The sequence below is a fragment of the Coturnix japonica genome, chromosome 6 (assembly GCF_001577835.2).
Source record: "Coturnix japonica isolate 7356 chromosome 6, Coturnix japonica 2.1, whole genome shotgun sequence".
In the NCBI taxonomy this organism is placed as follows: Eukaryota; Metazoa; Chordata; class Aves; order Galliformes; family Phasianidae; genus Coturnix; species Coturnix japonica.
The window spans coordinates 28,380,244-28,397,045 of record NC_029521.1 but is presented as its reverse complement, the minus strand read 5'-3'; the positions used below and the strand labels follow the sequence as shown (position 1 = coordinate 28,397,045).

The following is a 16,802-nucleotide window of genomic DNA, read 5'->3' as shown; positions in this document are numbered from 1 at the left end:
GTTTTGTTAACAGCATTCTTGAGGGTGGAAAGCATTAAAGGAGACCAAGCGCAGACCAAGTTGTACAATGCCATATTTCTAAAACCATAAAACTCCTTCTGGTGCCCTTAATAAAGCTGGAGGCATAATTCAATAGCATTATTTATATAGCAGGTCAGCACGGTGCCCTTTTTTTGCATTTCTCAGGACTTGAGGCACTAATACAAGGGCCTTCCCTGGAGCTGCAGTTCGGTGCATCAGCTATAGCTTACACTTCCACTGCCAAATGCACCATTACAGAAGCATATGTTATCTCCCTAACACACACATATTCTATTTATCCTTGCTTTGTAGCGATGAATGTTACTTTTGAAAAACGAATCCTGCTTTCCTAGAATGCTTGTGTTGTCATTTACTGACAGAATTTTAGGGATTTTTTTATGATGTCATTATTTATATTGCATAGTAGTGCTTAGAAACCATAAGTGAGCTTGGAAGCCACCTCTTCTAGCCCTAAGACACCCATTTAAGCTTTTATCTCAGCATAGACCTTGCTGCAGACATATATTAAGGAATCCACAGTTTATTTCACATAAAAAAAGAAATATCCCTTCCAAATGTATCTGTATGCACCTGATGCCATTTGGGTCTCCTGGGTGTCTGAAAGCCTTGAACACATTAGCAACCTAAATTAAGTTATTAATTAGGCTCATAAAATCAAAGAATTGTGTCTTTAACTCGAGGTAAATACTATTGGAAATAGAGAAACCTAACAGGTGGAAACATGTTTCAGCACTTCAGAGGTGCTTTTGCTGGAGCTGGTTTTGATTAAATGACTAATTTGGCTAAAGTCGGAGTTTCGTTACAAGAAGTGGAACGAGTGCTCCATAACTACTGAAGGTCCAGATTTCAGCTGCAATGTCCCAATGAAGCTCTGTCCTCCTCTGAGCTTCCCCCTGGTGCTCAAGCAGGGGTGCATTGAGGGTGAATTTTTTCATGTTTTAATGCAAAGCCTTAAGAAATGAGTTTTGAGCCCTTCATATGTTACTTAAGTAATTAACGTCTCCATTGGGAAAAGATTCTCAGAGCTTGCCTTGGCTGACTTCTGAGCCATAGATAAAGACTGTCTGGGTTGCCTTTATGTTAAAGAAAACCTTACAGAAGAGGAAGGGTGGGGAGGAGTATGTGCCAAGTTTTTCTTGGTGCATTCATCAGTAGAATTGGTGGTTGTTCTCTTTCTTTTTTTCCTTTATTATTTTTTAACCTTTTTTTCTGTCCATAGAAAGGAAGTTCTCAGATTTTATCATGTTTGTTCACGATCTGCAGCTTGGTTAAGTGTAACATAAACCATGCAGAAGCATTTGTGCTTGTGTTCTTGCCAGGAGGGCAATAAATACAGTGAAACCTATAGGAGCACACGGCCAAGTCCAGGGAACCAGTGACCCCCATGACTGAGGAATGGATTTATGGTATTGTTCTGGATATTATGGTGTGTGCTTACTGGGAACGGGTTGGTCCTGCACGTGGCATAGCTTTATTTGTTGTTTCATTGTAAATTGGAATCCTTCTGCTGTTCAAAGATCACCGATCTAGAGTTTTCTGAGCTATGAACGCTGCGTGAAGACCAGCGAATTTGTGAGATGCTGATGAAAGACTGTTGAAAGACTACTTCTTTCCAGTAGTAGTAAGTATTAGCAAATGAAGATATTTGAATTTCCTCAAGTTTGTGGTTGTCTGAACATTATCTTTTAGCTGTGATTATCCGAAGAAATGAGGATGATAACGAGCGTTTAAGCCGTTATCGAATGGCATTAGGTTCCACATCTATCATGTGCTCTGTGCCTGTGAAGATGCACGTTGCCATCAGCAGATAACAGAGTGCAGCCATGCAAAGTGTCTTCAGAAAGATAGCATCTTGTAGGCTGGTTGGTAAAAATTAGTATCGCTTTTATGTAGTTAAAGAACGTGTGGTAGGGATGTGCGGCTGGGGCTAAGCCTTTGGTGAAGTGCTGATGAGGATCAGTAGAAGGCTTTGGAAGTAAATATCAAGGTACTTTAGTTGGCTGAGACTTATCTGCTGTATCATCACTTAAGGAATACAAGTTACTGAATGTTTACAGAAGTTACTGCTGCTCTTGGAACGTTTATTTCTTTTCTTTATGTATTGAGACAAAGCCACGGTTGTGATCTGGTATCAATGAGTAGTTTCTGTTGATGATTTTTTTGTTTGAATTTACAAGAAGCTTTAATGACAGACTCCAACACTCAGTTTGTCTTTTCAGGATGCAGCTGTGTATGTTTCCTTTCACGCACTCAGCACTAGATGAAAGATGAAATGCCCTATTCATGAAGAAGTACTTACAAGGTACTTATGTACAGATGAGATATGTTTTTCCATCTGGTTTAATGCACGTCTTGTGGAGAAGGTACCATATATGAGTCATGATGGCAAATTTCAGATGACAGGGTTAAGATAACAAGGTTTATGGAGAGAATTCAGTTTGGAGGTAGAGGAAAATCCCTTTTACAGTCACTGAAAATCAGAAGAGCAAGTGCTAGCATTTACTCTGGAGTTGTCAGAACAATATTGTGTTTTAAGTATTGCATCAACCCATCCCCTTCAGGAAGGCTGCTTATTTATTGAAGCATGAATGTGTATCAGGTGGATTCTAGTAGATGCCCTTTTGTAGTTCTATTGTAAGCAGGTAAATGTTACCAAACCATAAGATGAACGGGTACTGAAGGCATCATACTATGCATGTTCTATTTATTCCATGTAATGTTATTCATCCCTCAAAAGCATCCTTAAATTAGCAGCTGATCTCTCACTGCCCACAAGTTTTAGCCATCCCTACTGCCTACTGTTTGCAAAGTGACAAAGTATTAGATTTCAGATGGTGGAAAGAATATGTTTCTCACTTTAAATCAACTTGAGGTAGCAGCTGCTAAAATCAAGTAAAATCAAATGTGTAAAAAGAACAAGTTGGTAATCAGGGTAACATAACTGTGAATGCCCACAGTTTTGCAGCGTGCTGAGGCTAAAAATGCTTGGCAAGACCACTGGAAATACTCTGGGAACATTTATCTCCCACGTGTTGGTTCTGGACCCGTAATCAATGCAGGAGACAAAGATCCATGCTGAAAATAACTCTTCAGAACTGGAAAATCTCTTCCTGCAAATTCAGCTGTGCTATGTTCTATCTGTATCTCTTTCTTGAATAAGAGTAGTCAGATGCTCTGAGTGTGGAGATTTATTTCTCTTCAGCATGGAGAAGCTTTAGTGTGCATCTTGCCTTAGGGGGTATGGATGGCATAAGCCTAAATCTGAGGCAGTCACTCGGTTTTCATGTTGCAACCAATGCAAGGAAAGAGGCTTTCGAAGGACATTGCTTTTCCCTTGGCTGCTCCCAGCACATGACTCTGATGTCATGGCAGGGAAGTTGAAACCAGATGTTCATTGTGGTACTTTCCAATCCAGGCCATTCTATGATTCTGTGAGTTTCAGCTCAACCACAAATTTGTTGATGTTTTTAGGGAAAACTGAAGTATGGAATTGCCAGATGGGTGCTCAGTTTGGCTTGCTACCCTGTGTAAATGTATAAAGCTGCTAGGTTAAAATTAGATTGGTTGAAGAACATACCCAGGAAACGCTTATTTTTGAATGGGTTCTGGATTGTGCAGGCAGATACAAGCAGTGTTGCTTCTGCAGGTTAATGCTCTAATATTGTACACTTCAGAGATGTTATTTTTACAAAAGCTTTGAGAATGGACTTCTACTTGCTTCACTGCATTAATCATACTCTTGTTTATACAGTCTAGTAAATGCAGTGAGACTGTTGTACTTTAGTCTAAATTTATATAAGTATCTCTCTGCTGCTAGGATGTCTGTATTTAACACATTAAGTCTTGGAAGGAAGTAGAATGATTGCACAGCTGCCCAGGGAGTGGTGGGGTCACCATCGTTGGATACCTTCAGAGCCATGGGGTTGTGACACTGAGAGTTGTGGGTACGGTGGGGGTGGTTTGGGGTTATACTTGTGGATCTGAGAGGTCTTTTCTAAACCATGGGGAGGTTCTGTTTGTTTGCGTCAGGAATGAAAGGACAGTGCTGGGGACATCTTCTCCTTCCAGGTTATCTTTGTTGTGGGTTATCCGTACTGCAGTTTTAAGACTGGCACTTGCCCAGTGCTCCAGAAGAGCTGTTATCTGCCCAGGATCTTGCTGTGTGCTGTCTGACTGCCTTGAAGGCTGTCCAACCACACTGCCTTGTTCTTCAGTGAAAGAAGGAGCTCGATCCAAGCTCACTGCTGTGCTTCACTCTTAGTGGCTTGGAAGCACTCACTGCTGTAGTATCTGTGTGTCCTGTACTCACCGTATCAGGACTATTTGATGCTCTGGTGTGACCATGGACAGCAATTTTTGCGTGGTCAGATAAGGTGATGGAAACAAGCACTCTGTTCTCACCAAAGCCAGCTTAGCAGGAACGCAAAGGGCATGTCTCTGAGCGAGTTGCTCCAGAAGAGCACTTTTAAGTGAATCACAGCAATGTCTGCCCAGGGGTTCAGACAAGAGAGCAGGCTTGGGAGTCTGAAAAGAAAGTGAGATGGACAGCAGCCAGAAAGAAGTGCATGATTAAAACAAAAAATAGCCTGCATTTAGTAAGTGAATTCTTCCAGTACTACAGCAGCTCTTTGCCTCTGGAGCTTTCTGAAGATAAGCACTTATTTGTTTTTGATTACAGCTCGACTGCAGGGTGTATGGGAGCTGTATTTAGATATAAAAGCTTTTCCTACCTGTCTCCCCCCCCGGATTTGGGTGATAAAAATACTTGGAGTGGAAGAGTCCTGTATCAGATTAAGCCCTCGATTCATGTTTCTGTTTTTAATTAGTTCTTTTAGAGGGAATGCCACTGATCTGCTGATTTACTCTTTGAAAGTGCGCATAGGCAAGAAGTTATGTCATCATGGAGTACTGTGATATCCTGTGCTGAAAATAAAACTTCAAGGGCTGTTTAATCTTATTAAATACGTAATAAAAACATTCATGGCACAGCCAGGCTTATTACTTCTGCTGTGTTTTGGGTGTTCCCTTTGCCTTTACCATGAGTTACTTGGTTCTTTTTCCTTTTGCTGCATAACAAAAGAAAATGCATATGGCAAAGCCAACCTGAAGAATTATCACTGATATTAAATTGCTGAGTGGTTTAACCTCCTGTCTGTTTTGATTTTATAGTTTATACTGGATGTCTTTCTGGAGATTTAAGGAAACGTGACTTTTTTTTTCCATCAAGGGATAAAGGTTAGTTGCCATTAATGCTGATACTTTGAATCTCTTCGGGCTTGTGATTTGGTTACATTCAGTGAGAGTCCAGCTGCTTTGGTAGCTGTTAAATAGAACTGATTTCTGCTTGCTTTCTGAATGCCACAACTTTTAAATTGGGTTCCTTATTATTGGGAAAGGAGTCTGTGAGCCATACAGAATGGATGCATCACTTTCTCTGTTTCTGTGGAGTGACCTCAAGAACTGTGTAGGCTATATCTGGAGGTTGCTTACAGTAACCAGTGACTAATAATAATAACAAAAAAAAGATACTGAACTTTGACCATGCAAAATGTTTTAAGCCAGATTCAGACTTCAAATGGCTCTTCTGTGAGAAGGCATGCCCTGCTGTAATTAATATAAAGATGAAGTTTTTCTACAGTGCACAACTTTTCCAATATTCAGTATAACTCCATTTGTGTTTCTCTAGCAATCCGTTATGTGAGATGAATAGAAAATAAGTGAAGTGAAAGGATGAATTGTTGGAGATGCTGCACATCACAGGTGATGTCTTTTGATCAAGTGCTGAGTAGCCTGTGAGTACTTTAGGCAGAATTCTGCTTTGAGTTATCCTTATGAATACGTAAGAACAACATTTTGCTCCATACCTGGGGAGGAGGAGCATCTTAAACACAGTGGTGTGAGCTCCATCTGGGTGTGGGGTGAGGGGTTCTCCATGTGTGGGACATGCAGTACTACAGGCCTGGTGGCTGGCAGTGGTGGCTTTTCTTCTTTTAGGGTTTTCATGGCAGATGATGCCCAAAGACTCAACACTTTGCTTCAGCTCTCATCATTGATACACAATTTGCATGGGAATTGTTTATGGAAAATGGCCTTGTGTGGATCTGTGTTAACTACTGGACTAGTCCTTGTCCTTGCTTCCAATGTGGAGGAATGCAGCCCTTGCCTTCTAAACCTTAATTCTAGATTAGGTCTAACTGAGAGACCACAATGTGCTTTGACGTTTACCGGTAGGACAGAGTCTGGCTGTTCTCAGATCTGTTTGGTTTTTCTGTCTGGACATTAACTTAAAGAAATGATGGGCCTGATTCTAGGTCAACATAAAACAAGTGAATTGTGAAGATACATGTTTCTGTGGTGGTGAAATTTTTAGTGATGCTTTCTGCTGTAAAAGTTTGATTTAAAAGCGAGCAGTATCAGGCTGAATGGTTATTTTTCATATTTTCAAGGCAACTCAAACAATAACACATCAGAACAGAGCAGCAAGAAGCCGTGCCTGCATCATTTCCAGGAACCTCCAGGAGGTTCACTTTCAGATGTGGTGTTGGGATTCTGGGGAAGGCATTGTTCCTCTTTCTACATCCCCCTCTTTCTCTTTGCCTCCAACAATCTCTTTACTCTTACAGTGTTCATGCTCTAAGTGGTGACTCAAATTTAGTAACTATTTCCTGAGCACCACTGGGCTAATAATAAGACTGGGTCCGTATTTGATTGAAGATGCTGCTGTTGCTGTGGTTTTAGAGAGTTTGCAGTTTTTTCAAATAGAGGGTTTTGCTTGTTCCTTTTCTTGCGTTTTCTTGTGAAGTGCATTGATGAGTCAGTAACAGAGCTTGTATGGCTTATATCTTGAGGAAGAAACCATCTGGGTTAGGGAAGAAGCCACGGGGTGTATTATTATTATTATTATTGCAAGATTGGCAATTTAGAGGCAATTCAGAAGGTTTGCTTTGGCTCTAAGCGCTTCAGGACTGCATCCTTTAAAGAGTATTGTGCTCTTGAGCAAGTGTTCGGCAGTTGTTCAACAGGGTGAATGTATAACCATGGGCTATGACCACTATATCCTGGCTTTTAGACTTCAGCTGTTTCTCAAGTGTTGGCTTTAAGAACATCTGTGGTGGCTTGATGTCATTTCTTGGCATTCTTGTATTTATATATATATATATATATTTATATTTATGTGTGTGTGTATATACACACATTAATGTTTTTGAGGAGCTACACAACTTCAGTTTGCAAGAGGCTGCAGAGCTTTTCTAAAACCTCTGCAGGAGCGTTTTTGAATGATTTTATTTTACACTTATTTGTATATTTTGCAAGAAAGTTGCAGAGATCAGTGAATCAAAATGCTCATTTTATTGACTTATCATTTTTTTATTTTAACAGCTGCTTGTTTTCTTTGAGGTAAATAGGGGAGAGTTCAGGCAAAGTTTATTTCCAGAAGTGCTAACTTGAGCAGCCAAATGTGTACAATAAGCAGGACGGAGCAAATCCACAATTATTCCTTTCCTTTCCTGAGCTTGTTTTCTTTCCTATAGATCCAGTTTTTATTACTCGTACTGTTTGTTTATTGAATGGGTGCCTCCTGCCCACTGACAGGATGAACTTCCTTGTGCTGCTTGCACAAATACCTTGGCTTGCCCTGATGAGACTGTGTTTGAGAGCAAGAGCAGAACCTTTGTGCAGCCTGTAATCTTGGCCAGTCCTTGTCCTTTTCAGTAAGCTTGTATTGGAGGAAAAAGCTAGTGGGTCAGCAGGCAATGTGGGAATGAGGAAATAAATGATGTGACTGGGCTATGCTGCTTGCAGTATCAATTATTTTTCTTATATGAAAATTTCATGATGATTTCATGGTGCTAGCCTCACTCTGCCTTTTATTTTCCTTTCTCTATTCAAGTGCATCATGGAAGTTGATCATAGAATCACAGATCACCAAGTTTGGAAAAGACTTCTGAAGGTCATCCAGTCCACACATACCATCAATATTTCCGCACTAAACCATGCCCCTCAGTACAACATCTAAATGTTTCTTGAGCACCTCTAGGAACAGTGGCTCAACCACCTCCGTGGGCAGCCTGTTACAGCTCCTGATTGCTTCTTGCCTTGATATGGTTGTGAGCTGTTTTGCTTAGTGCCCCACATCTTCTTGTGGCCTCACAGGAGCTCCATGGCACTGATGTCTCTGTCCCTAGTTCTTGCCTCTGGTCATGGCCATCGCTAGGCATGGCCTTACTCTACGAAAGAATGGTATGAGCAGGTATTAATAGATTTCTCTCAGCCCCAACTCTTCAAGCTTGCGGAAATTAGGGATAGCGACCATCAATATGTTTACTTATTGTTTAGTGTCTTCTAAATGCTTTTGAACTTTTGGCCTTGCTGAGATCCAGGTTTTAATTATGTTGCATGAAGAAAGGAAACAAAGCAATGTGGCTTCATCGATATCAAACAGGGAAAAGCTGTTATACATCGATTTGGGAAATATGTTGCTGTTCTACTTGAAGTGTGTTTCCTATGGGTTCGCAGCATGACGCTCTTTGATGTGGCAGCAGGAAAATCTGAGCATATCTAAAGAGTAACAAGGCTAATAGGATATGCAGAATTAAGCATATTAGCCAAATCATTTGTCTTCATTTTAAAGAAATAGGAAAAAAGAAAAGAGTTCATTAAAAATTAAGAGTGGTGACCTGAAAAGTACAAGTTGTATGTGGAGATGTCCAGAAGATGTGTGTGTGTTGAAAATCTATTCCATGTGGTTTATGTTATTCTCGAGGAAGGGGATTTTGGTTATATGACTGAACATATGAAAGTAACTTATTTTCGTAGTCATTTTGATTAGTCTTCCCTTACGATCCTTTAAAAGAAAAGAGGAAGATTATATGAAGTCTTTATTGAAAATAAATACAACAAGATTTCAAGTATTTGTCTAGATAACATTTGAAAATACACAAGTAATGAAAAATCTGATGTTTTTTATTCTCGGTGGGATCTATCTTTTTATCCTATTTAGCTGCCCTTTGGGCTATACTTAAGGTATGATAGGTGCTCCATATTTAGTCCTCTGTATGCCCAGTGTGGGCAGTTTTATGTAAATAAGGAGTTGTACAGGGAGACTAGCAATACGAAATCTGGTTTTAATAGTCCTACTAAATCCTCTGTTATCTGTATTAGCTGGGGTCTGCTTCAGTTTGAAGAAAGGATGTGGGACCCATTGGCTTCAGCAGGGTTTTAATGAAATTTGAGATAGCTGTTTTTTTGGTGTGTTTTTCCATTCTGGTGTGTCATCTCTCTATTATATTTATGTCTCCTACTTAAGAGATCCTCCATATATTCTCATTTTTAAGAGGAGGGTTGATTTGACCAAGGCACTCAAAAAGGTTTCTGTGGATTCCTGCTTTGTCAGCTGGTATATATTTATTTACATGCATAGACATGATCATAAATAATTCACCATTCATCTCAACAAGAGGAAATTACATGCTACATTATTCAAGAATGTACAGAGACGCTGCTGGTTGTGTAAAGAGTGTAAGATTCTGTTGCTGAACTGACAGCAGTTTTGCAACTGAAATAAAAAGACATAAATGGTTTATTACCAACTCAAGGCTCGCAGGTTTTTCTCCTGTCTGCAATTTGCTTCTACTTCAGTCAGTATTGAAATACAAAAAAGGTGAACTGTGTCTGTGGTTACACCTGCTGGAAATGCTGAATGGGAGAAGTGACAGAGATGCTTTGGATTGCTTTGTTTTGTGGGATGAATGAGGAAAGCTTGGGCTGCTTATACTGGAGAAGATCCTGGTGTGCATCCTGCACTGCACAGTGAAAGAACGGGGAATTAATTTAATTAAAACCTCTTGATGAAGAAAGGGAGTGGCTGTAGGGAATTATGTTCTGGCTTTCATGTATTTATCACAGTGGGGTTTTATGACATGAACACAACCAGGCTGGTCGTGGCTCTGGGCCAGGCTGGATGTGGCTCTGGGCAGCCTGGTCTGGTGGTTGGTGGCCCTGCATATGGCAGGGGGTTGAAACTAGATGATCATTATGGTCCTTTTCAACCCAGACCATTCTGTGATATGATTCTATGATAGTGGGAAATCATATAAAATGTAAGTCTGCAACTAACACTTACTTTCACCTCTCTGTGTTCTATTAGCTGAGTAATGTCATGCTGCCCTGTGGTAGGTCATCTAATGAAGCAGCTTGTTGCAGTGTGTAAGCTGGCAGAGTTATGGTTGCTGGTGAACTCAAATTTTCCCTCACAAATGGTGTGATTAAGATCTCATTTATGCTGTAGCCTAAGCATATTTCTTTTTCTCTTTTACCCTTGTGTCACCTTCCTCATAAAGCATTTTGCTCAGCATGCAAAGATGTAGTTAGTGAGATTTTCCTTTGACTTTATAACATATTCACCACACCTGGCGAGGGTTCAATAAATTCATGTCCATTTTATTAACATGCAAATGGACATAAAATTGTATGGAGAAGCTTATGCAGCGTCTGTATGATCCTGTGCTTTGGATCCATTAATGCATCTCTGATGGCTCTTTTAAAAAGTTTGAGAATTAATGTCAAGTACCCAAAGCTTGAATTGATTGTGCAGGAGTGTCTCAGATCAATCTGTTCAGCCACTAACACCAAGTGAGTTTCAGGTCCCTATTAGAGGAGGAGTGGAATATATAAATAGGTTTTTCTTATAGCAGTGCATAGTAACTGGTCCCTCTGAGATGTGGGCTGATTGTCAAAGTGGAGGAGCTTAGGGAGGAAGGACTGCACAAAATCACACGTAACACCTAGTGTGTCTGATGCTATATGGTTCTTTCTGGCAACCCAGATATTATAGCTACCAGTGTAACCTTCCTTCATTGTCCTCCCTCTCTTCAGCATTGGGACTGTCCATGTCATGCCATTGAACCAGGTGAACTCCAGAGGTCCCTTCCCACCCTGATGAGAGAGCTGCTGACCTTTTTCCCAATTCAGTCTTGTATTCTTCTTTCTTCTTGCCATTATGTTGGTGCTGAAGAATGGAGGTGGTGGGGGAAGTGGGTGGCCACTCTCACAGATGTCCACATGGGGACTGACAAAGGGTGCCGAAGTGATGGAACCATTCTATCCAAGCCAAGTGATAAAAGCCAAAATAAATGTTGACCTTCAAAGTCATACATTACAACTTCATTTTTTCAGCATCTTTTATTTCCCTTTTCAGCTTAAGTTTACTGTTTCTTTTCACCCTCAAAATTGCTTTAAAATATTTCCTGTCTTTAGTTCTCGAACCAAAGTAGTTCTTAGGATTCTTAGAAATAGGAACTGTAAGTATTACCTAGAATATTGAAGCACATATATCATCTGTCAGCTTCTGTATTTGATCATTTGTCTTCTCCAAACAGAGATTTGCTTTTGACCTGATAATGTGAGTATTCCTGGTGAGGGATTTAATACACTCCAAAACCAGAAAGTCTAGAGGGACTACACCTTAATGTGTTTTACTTATGACCATCCCTTTGAAGGGTGATTGATCGCTTGGTTGCACATTTAAGTGTCTGCTCTGAGTTCTGCCTGAAGTCATAGAATTGCTCAGATTGGGAAAGACCTTAAAGATCATCAAGTCCAACTGCAGCCTAACTATGATACCCTCACAATGCCAAGTGTAAGCACAAAGGTTAGCACAAACAATTCGGAATACCTTTAGCCACTTTTTGTCTGTGAGCAACCATGGTGAGGAAGTGCTTGGTAGAGGATGGCACGTGCCCTTTGCAGCAGTGTCCTTCAGCCTGTATGTGGCATCCATGAGTGTTCAAGGGCTTGGAATGAGGAAGCATCCACTTGAGTGGTTCCTGCACAACCTTGCCTGTATTGAAGTGCTGGCATTTGAGAGCATTTGCTGGGTCAAGGCCTTGTCTTGGATTTGCTGTGCTGATGGTACATTTCATTTAACTAATACGTCTTGATGTTCTTATTGAGCGGTATGTTTTCAACATATATTTGACAAGGAATGCTGAAAGCATCGTGCTGACTTTTCTCTGTGTTACTGGTAGTTGCTCTTGTTCCAGAACCATTAGGTCCAGAAGCCAGATCCTGCTGTGAGTTTTTGCTTATGTCTATATTTCAACCCTTCAATTTGCTGAATGCTTTCCTTGTGGCTTCTTTTGTTGCCTGTTGTTTGACCTTCTTCCCTGTGGTCTTGAAAGCAGGCTGTTGTCCCAGCCTCATCCTCTGACCTGGGTTCCTGCCTCATTTCAAGGAAGTTAATGTAAGGCTGTCATGCACAGAGGTTGGGAATTTAACCTGTGTTACTGGCTACCACCCAAAAAGAGCAAATTAAAAGCTGTTACAGAGGTCAGTGAGCAGATGGAGAGTCAGTGGTGTTACCTGTGGCTGCCACAACTATTTGCTGATGTGGGCAGGAGTGTGGATGAAAAGAAACAGCAACCTGTTGTAGACCTGAAGACAAGCATTTCCCAGGTTTAATATCATGAGGAGAGACCTCTTTCATATGCTAGTGTGAAATTGCTGGTGATGGATTGTAGTTCTGCCATAACCTCAAATAAAGGTGAATGTAGGTATTACTCAGTTTGCTCTTCTGTGTGACAGCATATCTGGCTTTGTTTCTTCAGGTTGCACAGCACAGATCCTTGAGAACATCGCTGGGATGATGAAGCTTCCAGGAGCAGCAGCCTGGTTTGGAATCTGAGTGCTTTAAGAATATCTGGGGGATTTCTACCCACGTTTGCCTATTCCGGTATAAATCAGAAGACAATGAATTCATCTTATTTTTTGCATATTTTCATACTACGTAACGATTTTTCTCCTTTCCCGTTTTGTTCAATGGGAAAAACTTGAGCCAATGGTGCAGCTGATTCTCGCTTTGCCACATTCTTCCTCCTGAGCCAGATTCTTGGAAACCACGTCCACAGTACATCTATTTTTGTAGCTGGTGTTCTTTTTTTCTGCATATGCCACATGTCGCTTTCGGAGTGTTTCTAAGTATTCTGGGTTGAACCTGCGCTTTCATGTTGAAGAGAATTCATAGAATCACTCAAGGAATTAAATAATTTCACTCTTGCAGAAGATGACTCATGCTTCAGAAACGTTTTTGTGGCTGTCCTTGGCTTGTTAATACAGGAGTTTTAACGGTATTAATATGAGGCATTGCATTAATTGTTGCATACACTTATTACCAAATGACTTGCACAGACAGTGTTTCAGATGCCGCGGCCATAGCCACAATAACCAGAAGTGTCCTGTTTGCAAAGGAGAAAACAGAATCCCTTTGTACGCTGATAGCAAGCAGATGAAGTTGCTTGCAGTTTTGGAAGTAAGGACTGATCACAGTGAAAGCTGGAATGGATTTTTCTGCTTGAAGAAGGGGAAGCTATGCAGCTTAATATTTGGGTTGATTATAATGACTCTAGTAATGGCGTCCTATGTACTGACTGGAGCCAAGCACGGCCTGTTGTTAATTCCATCTCCCTTCCATTATGGAGCTTTTACTAGCAATCCAAGCTTAATGGACAATGAAAGCCTTAGTGACATGAAAGACCATTACCAGCCTTCTAAAATGAATATTTCATACATAAAGGATTATCCAAGCATTAAATTAATTATTGACACTATTACTTCAAAGATAGAGTTTATAACGAGACAGCGCCCTGGTTTAGAAGAGCTGAGGAAACAAGAGCCACACGTAAGTATGAATTAAAGCTTCTGAAAGTGCTGCATGCTGGTTTGTTTTGAGGGTTTGGGGGTCTGTCTTCTGAGATGAAAACAGTGCAGCTACTCTGATGTTTGCGTTGTGATTCACGCCACCCAGCGCCTCCTGATTTACGCCTGTTGAAAAGCTGATGTTACAGACCACATCCTTCTGAGTCACAGGCAGAATGGATGGGCTGTCTAAATGGTCTTGACACCTGAAACAGAAAATCAGGCAGTTTTCCGACAGCTGTACAGTCTAATTGAATTGAGAACCTTGTCTCACTCAAAGTCATTCCAAGTAAGTTGTGTTTGCCGGCAACCTGAAATGATAAATAGGAAAGCAGCTTTTCTGTCGGCAGCTTGAAGAAAACCTGGGCATTGCAGACTTTGTGGTTCAGAGTGACCGTCCTTCAGGCTGCGGGTTAATCTGAGCATTGCAACTTTGACTTGAAAAATTAATTCCTGGGGTGGCAGTGAGGCGGGGAAGTGTGGATCTGCATTCTGGCCTTAAAATCAAAGCATTTCCTGTTTTATTCCTCTCCCAGTCCAACTGTTTGCACTGGATTTGGTTCCAATGCCACTAGAAGGGGGAAAAAAGAAACCACCTAAGGAGTTATGTCTAAACTGTTTCTATCTGTGCTAAGTTAGAAAAATAGAATTGCCACCTTCTTTTGTTTTTTTGCTGCCTGTACTGAAATTGTTGTTCTTTATGTTTCAGATGTTTTCAGTAATTCCTAATAAATTCCTTCCAAATAGCAAGAATCCTTGTTGGTATGAAGAGTACAGAGGAAACACAACCACTGACCCTTACACAACAAACTCCTATGCACTCTATTCAAAGCGATTTCGAACCATATTCGATTACCTCAGGAAGGTGTTTTGGAACCACTTGTACCATTACAAGGGCAAACACTACCGGCTGCGTTGTCTACCCCATTTCTACATCATTGGGCAGCCCAAGTGTGGGACGACAGATCTGTACGACAGGCTTCGGCTGCACCCTGATGTTCGGTTCTCAGCCATCAAGGAGCCTCACTGGTGGACGAGGAAGCGCTTTGGTGAGTCAATGTGCTACAAAATATGGGTTAGTAGCTTAGTGGGTAGTAATGGTGGTATCAGGATGGTTGAACTAGATGGTCTTGAAGGTCCTTTCCAACCTCACGATTCTATGACTCTACATTTCATCTGGTTTGTTAGCAGTGATTTGGAGAATATAGGGGGGAAAAAGCAACACATTGAAATCTAGATGAAACTGGTGCTGTTTTGTAAAGGCAGGAAGAATAACAGCTAGCTTGTGATAGGAGCTATAAAGTATGACGGTAACCGTTTTGCTTTGCAACATTTTTCTCTGAAGCCTTTCTTCAGTGAATAGTGCTGGGTTGGTATTTGATACATGGGTTCCTTCAGTCCTTCTGATTCAGTAAAATACAACTGGCTTTGGTTGCAGCTTCGCTAGTGTTGTAGCTCTAGTCAGATGCTCTGCATGAGACAGCTCTCTCCCACCGAGAAACCTGGATATATTTTTAATGCTTTCTCTCCTGAGTTGCATCAGTATTTCATGGCACGACTCTTCATCTCTAGAGGCAAACAGCAGCTGAGGTTATGGCTTGCTGGAGCGAGGCACATCCATCTCTTGTGGTTGCTTCTTCAGAGGGCGACTGAGAGCCATGGGCCTGACTGCATCGTTTTATCCAGCTGAAGTGTTTATGTCCTTCATGTTCTCTTTCCCCTGGGTGCCAGCATGGGTCAGTCTTGTGGTTGAAGACAAGATGAGACTTGGCAGGTCCAGTTTCAGTTCTTGGCTTTTCTGTGTGCTTCGTGCTTTCCTTAGTTCTCAGTTTGGAGAATCTGGAGATGCTGGAGGTGCCAGTTGAGAAATAAAACAAGAAGCTTCATGGTTACCAGGGAACCTCATGGGAAGGAGCTCATTCTTCACAGGCAGAGTCTGGCTGAAGATGAAGGCTAAGAACTGCCTCCTGGGCTGAGGGTGGAAAGTCAGATCAGTGAGGGAAGTGGATTTGAGACTTGGGCACTGTGAGTGCCATGCTGCTTCTCTGTGGGTCTAGAGGTGCAGGGACCATCAGCAAAGCCATATGTAGAAGATTGTGCCTTCCTTGAGAGTATCTCCTCCATGACAACTTCCTTTTCATAACTTCTTGTTAATGTTTTTAGTTTTTTTAAAGCTGTAGAATGAGGAAAGCTCGCAGAACCCAGGATGTGGTGGGAGGGAGATATGGGTAGAGATATAACCTGTCGATCATCTCAAGCTGTCTGCTTGAGTTTAGTCAGGAAGACTAAATTTTTGTTGCCCCAACAGTACTTTGTCTGGTGGCTGCTGCTTGGATGGGGAGGTGCATAAAACAAATAGTCTAAGCTGTGAAACTGAGTCAGAACCCTTTAAAAGCCAGCTTGTGGGTATGACTCCCGTGCTGCTGGCTATGAAGTCGTTTAGTTTCTAACGCTTACCTGGAGAAGAAAGTCTCTTTGTTCTATGGCATTCTCTAATTCAGGGATTTTTACAAGACTGACTAATTTCAGCTAAAGCCAAATAACCCTCCTGGGAAAGTCTAATTTCACAAATCATCGCTTTTCTGTACTGCTGGGGTGGTTGATGCTTGGCAGGACTTTGCCCAGCTTGACTGTCTCTCTTCCCTGGCCCTTAGCCACAGCTTCCACTCACGGGTGTGCAGTGACAATAAATTGACACTGCATGCAGGGGGAGGGCTGGTGTCATTGAACGTGCCTTGGAGTGTGAGGTGGGAAGGAGAAAATAAGGTGCCAATGTGGAGCCTTGTTTTCCTACTTATAACAGAGGAACACATGAATGATTTCCCAGTCCTCTGGTTTTGCTGAGTGTGTGTTGATTTGCATGTTTGGCTTTAGGGTCTGGTTTTGGTCTCAATACAGTAACTCTAGTGGGAGTCCCTATTACTCCGGTTTGTGCTGATGTAAATGTAAGCAGAATCTGATCTTTTATCTTCATTCTTAAAGCTAAATTTAGAAGAAAATAAATACAAGCTATTCATGCAGGAGCCATAAAACGGATTACTTAAGATATCTGCTATCACTGTGAATTT

At 41.3% G+C, this 16,802-nt stretch overlaps 1 protein-coding gene across 2 annotated transcripts in view; it reads left to right on the top strand.

The window, feature by feature from the left end:
- CHST15 (carbohydrate sulfotransferase 15) overlaps positions 1-16,802 on the top strand; it is a 38,730-nt gene that overhangs the window by 11,374 nt on the left and 10,554 nt on the right. For both annotated transcript variants that reach the window (XM_015867564.2, XM_015867565.2), the window contains exons 2-3: positions 12,648-13,717; positions 14,444-14,783. In XM_015867564.2, the coding sequence (XP_015723050.1) occupies positions 13,175-13,717; positions 14,444-14,783 (883 nt within the window). In that variant the 5' untranslated portion in view covers positions 12,648-13,174. The remainder of the gene's footprint in view (positions 1-12,647; positions 13,718-14,443; positions 14,784-16,802) is intronic.